Source organism: Misgurnus anguillicaudatus, chromosome 5 (assembly GCF_027580225.2).
Source record: "Misgurnus anguillicaudatus chromosome 5, ASM2758022v2, whole genome shotgun sequence".
Taxonomy (NCBI): domain Eukaryota; kingdom Metazoa; phylum Chordata; class Actinopteri; order Cypriniformes; family Cobitidae; genus Misgurnus; species Misgurnus anguillicaudatus.
This window is the reverse complement of record NC_073341.2, coordinates 12,663,998-12,667,023: the sequence shown is the minus strand read 5'-3', so window position 1 is coordinate 12,667,023 and position 3,026 is coordinate 12,663,998. Positions and strand designations below refer to the sequence as shown.

At 36.8% G+C, this 3,026-nt stretch overlaps 1 protein-coding gene across 1 annotated transcript; it reads right to left on the bottom strand.

Annotated features, from left to right (window-relative positions):
* Positions 1–1,133: 1,133 nt before the first annotated feature.
* On the bottom strand, positions 1,134–2,736 carry ppp1r3c2b (protein phosphatase 1 regulatory subunit 3C2, duplicate b). The gene is made up of 3 exons (XM_055167690.2): positions 2,576–2,736; positions 2,400–2,483; positions 1,134–2,184 (listed from the first exon to the last, which is right to left on the bottom strand). The coding sequence occupies exons 2-3, from the start codon at positions 2,411–2,413 to the stop codon at positions 1,416–1,418; spliced, it is 783 nt and encodes a 260-aa protein (XP_055023665.2). The 5' UTR covers positions 2,414–2,483; positions 2,576–2,736; the 3' UTR covers positions 1,134–1,415.
* Positions 2,737–3,026: the final 290 nt, after the last annotated feature.

Here is a 3,026-nt window from a genome sequence, read left to right as displayed (position 1 = left end):
TACAGGAGAGTCATTATAACTTCAAGGCAAGTGTGCTGAGGCAAGTTGGATCTAAACTCTGCAGGACACCGGCCCTCCAAGACCGAGTTTAGGGATCCCTGGTATAAGCACTTTTAAAAATAATGGTGCATAAAAGGTTCTTAATAATCTATGCCATAAAAACTTTTTTTTTGGTCCCTAAAAGAACCATTCAGTCAAAGGTTCCTCAATGAACCATTTATATCTTATGTTTTTATAATCTAAAGAATCTAATCTAATTTTTTTCAGGTGTTCTTTGGGGGTTTTTGTGGTACCTTAGTTTCAACAGTTTCAGTTTTATAGATCAACTATAAAAAAAACATACGAAAGACACTGTGAAAAATTAAAATATTAGCAATATGTAAATGACTGGAACAAATTGGACTTAAAAATAAGCACTTCTTTGAATAGCACTGTGCAATTCTTTGTGGATTGTATTTCAGTCACTTGCACAGTAGGCTCTTAATCCTTCTTACCTATTTTCAAAAATACCATCAGTCGATTTTGTCTCATGAAATATTAATCGACTAAAATTTGGGACGGCATTGTGGATCATTCATTCTATAAACTTATACCAAACATCGAATGTATGTCTCTGCACAGTTAGACATAATATGATTAAGACTGAATTTTAAGACTGAATTTTAAACCACTCATTTATTATCAGACCAAACCACAGCTCATCTCTTTTTGTCAGATGCTGATATCCGGATTTACTTGTAGTCGGTTTTCACACTTTTACAACTAGCCTATATATATATATAATATAAGATTATCTTTGCTGTGTGAGCCCTTCCTAAATCAAGCAGTGGTGTCTAGGGGGCGAGATGGTGTCAGGGTGACCCCAGATTATGAAGTTTAAAAAAAAAAAATTAATAAATTAAACTTCAGAAAAATAAGGCTACTAACCAACAACACTAAATTGTACAACTTAATAGGTTTTGTTTAATTAAAATTCTAAGTTTGAGATTGTTTAATTATGAATAATCTTTAGGGGTGAAAGGATTTCACCTCAAGCACACCAAAAACTTTGAAAACCATGGATTAAGGGAAAAGTAAAAAAGTTAATACTCAAGAAAAAAACAAAAACAAAAGATGAACAATTTACGAGATGAGACATGATAACGGCATTTATTTGATAATATCAAAAAATAAAATATTAAATAACATTCTCAGTATGCAACGTTTTGTAAACAATTGTTAAAATGCCAGATCTTACAAATGAATGGCACATTTTTAATGCATTTCATTAAAAACTGAAAGCGTGTAATACTTTTAAAAACTTTCACTGTACGGGTCAGATGGTAAAATGTGCAAAGTTGGTTTACGCACAGAAAAAGTCATAAAATGTCAGGCAGCAGGTTAAAATGTCACTGTGCAACAGCTTGTCTCGATATTTAAGTTTGACAAACATGAATGCAGTAGTTGTTGCCATCATTATTATCCCATGAAGCCTCGCCGAATCCACCGGGTAAATAAAACACGCAAAACTCGATTCTCTCCCCCGTCTTCATCTGCTCAGGAACCGTCACGTTAAACTCGAACACGTCTGTACCAGGTTCCCCATAGCACTGATTCAGGTAGGTACACGGCACGTCCAGGTAACTGCGCCACATGTCAAAAGTAATCCGTATGTTTACGGCTTTTTCAAAGCAGACATTCCTGACGCGCACGGTACCCATGATGGAGCGCCTCGTGACCTTACAGTTCTCCAACAGCACCATGCGTTCCTGCAGGCGACATCTAAACGCTTGGTAATCCACACAGGGCTGTTCGAAGCCCACGCGCAAACTCAAAGACGTCTTTACGGTTTCATTAACGCAGTTTAACTTCTTTATTCGTGAACGCGCAACGGGTTCAGGTGAAAATTTCTCGTCTTTCTCAGAGAACAAGCGCACGGTGATGAGGGAAAGTCCTTTGGAGTCTGCAAACGCGACTCGTTTCTCTCGTCGGTGGGTTTTTGTTTTAATAAGGGTTCGTGAAGGAGAGTGTCTGTATTCAAACTCTGGGTGGTGATGATGGGTAATGCAGGACCGCAGAGGTTTGGGTGAGGACAGCCCCATCAGGTGGTGGTGGTGGTGGTTTATATTTGGAGAGCTCCTGCACCTGAAGCCCATCATATCAAGGGACATCATTGACACCGGTGTGCCCAACCTCGACATCACACTGTGGGATCAAAGTAGGAATTGATACGGTTCATTTAACTTTATAGGTCATTGTGATAATAAAATGCAAACTTATATACTTAAAAAAAAAAAGTATAATCACGACGCATTGATTATTATTTGCAAACCGTTACAAAAAACATGGTTAAAATGGTTCAAAGTTGTTTTAATTGTAGTAAAAACATGGATGATTTAATAACATGGATAAAGGGCTACTTTGCACATGTCATCTTCAACAGGTGCTGGGAGATTTTTTTACGCTTTCAAAACTTTGTTAAGTTGTCACCACCTTAAACGGAGCTGTGGAAACGAGATTATAATTTAAATAAATTAATCAATGGGAAACCATCATTACACATTTATGTTACATTATAGCAGTTAACAAATCTTACTGTGCTTTAGATGTGATCATTGATTTATCCGTTGAAGTCTCGTTTTCGCGTTATCCTCTATATTTATATTATTTTACGAACTCGACGCGTTGTGTGACTGGTTTAAAAAGTTTGTAGTGTCTTTGAGCGCGCGACCTTTAGGATATACGTGAAATTTGCGTCACTTCAGTATTTATAGCAGCTTGATCCCTCCCCTAAAACTCAAGCCAATCAGGTTAACCAAGACCGGATGCGATTTACCAGCTATTTACAATCTGGTCTAGACTAGACACTAAACCCTGTAGGGCAAATATCCTGACGTGACAAAGATTATGGCTCATGCATTTTATAAGGGAGAGTGCAATTGCAAATTCAAATGCATTTTGTAATAATGCCATATATTTCATATATGCATCCATTAATATGTATTTAATGTAAAGTTGATTTGCTACAATGCAAAATTGCTCACTAT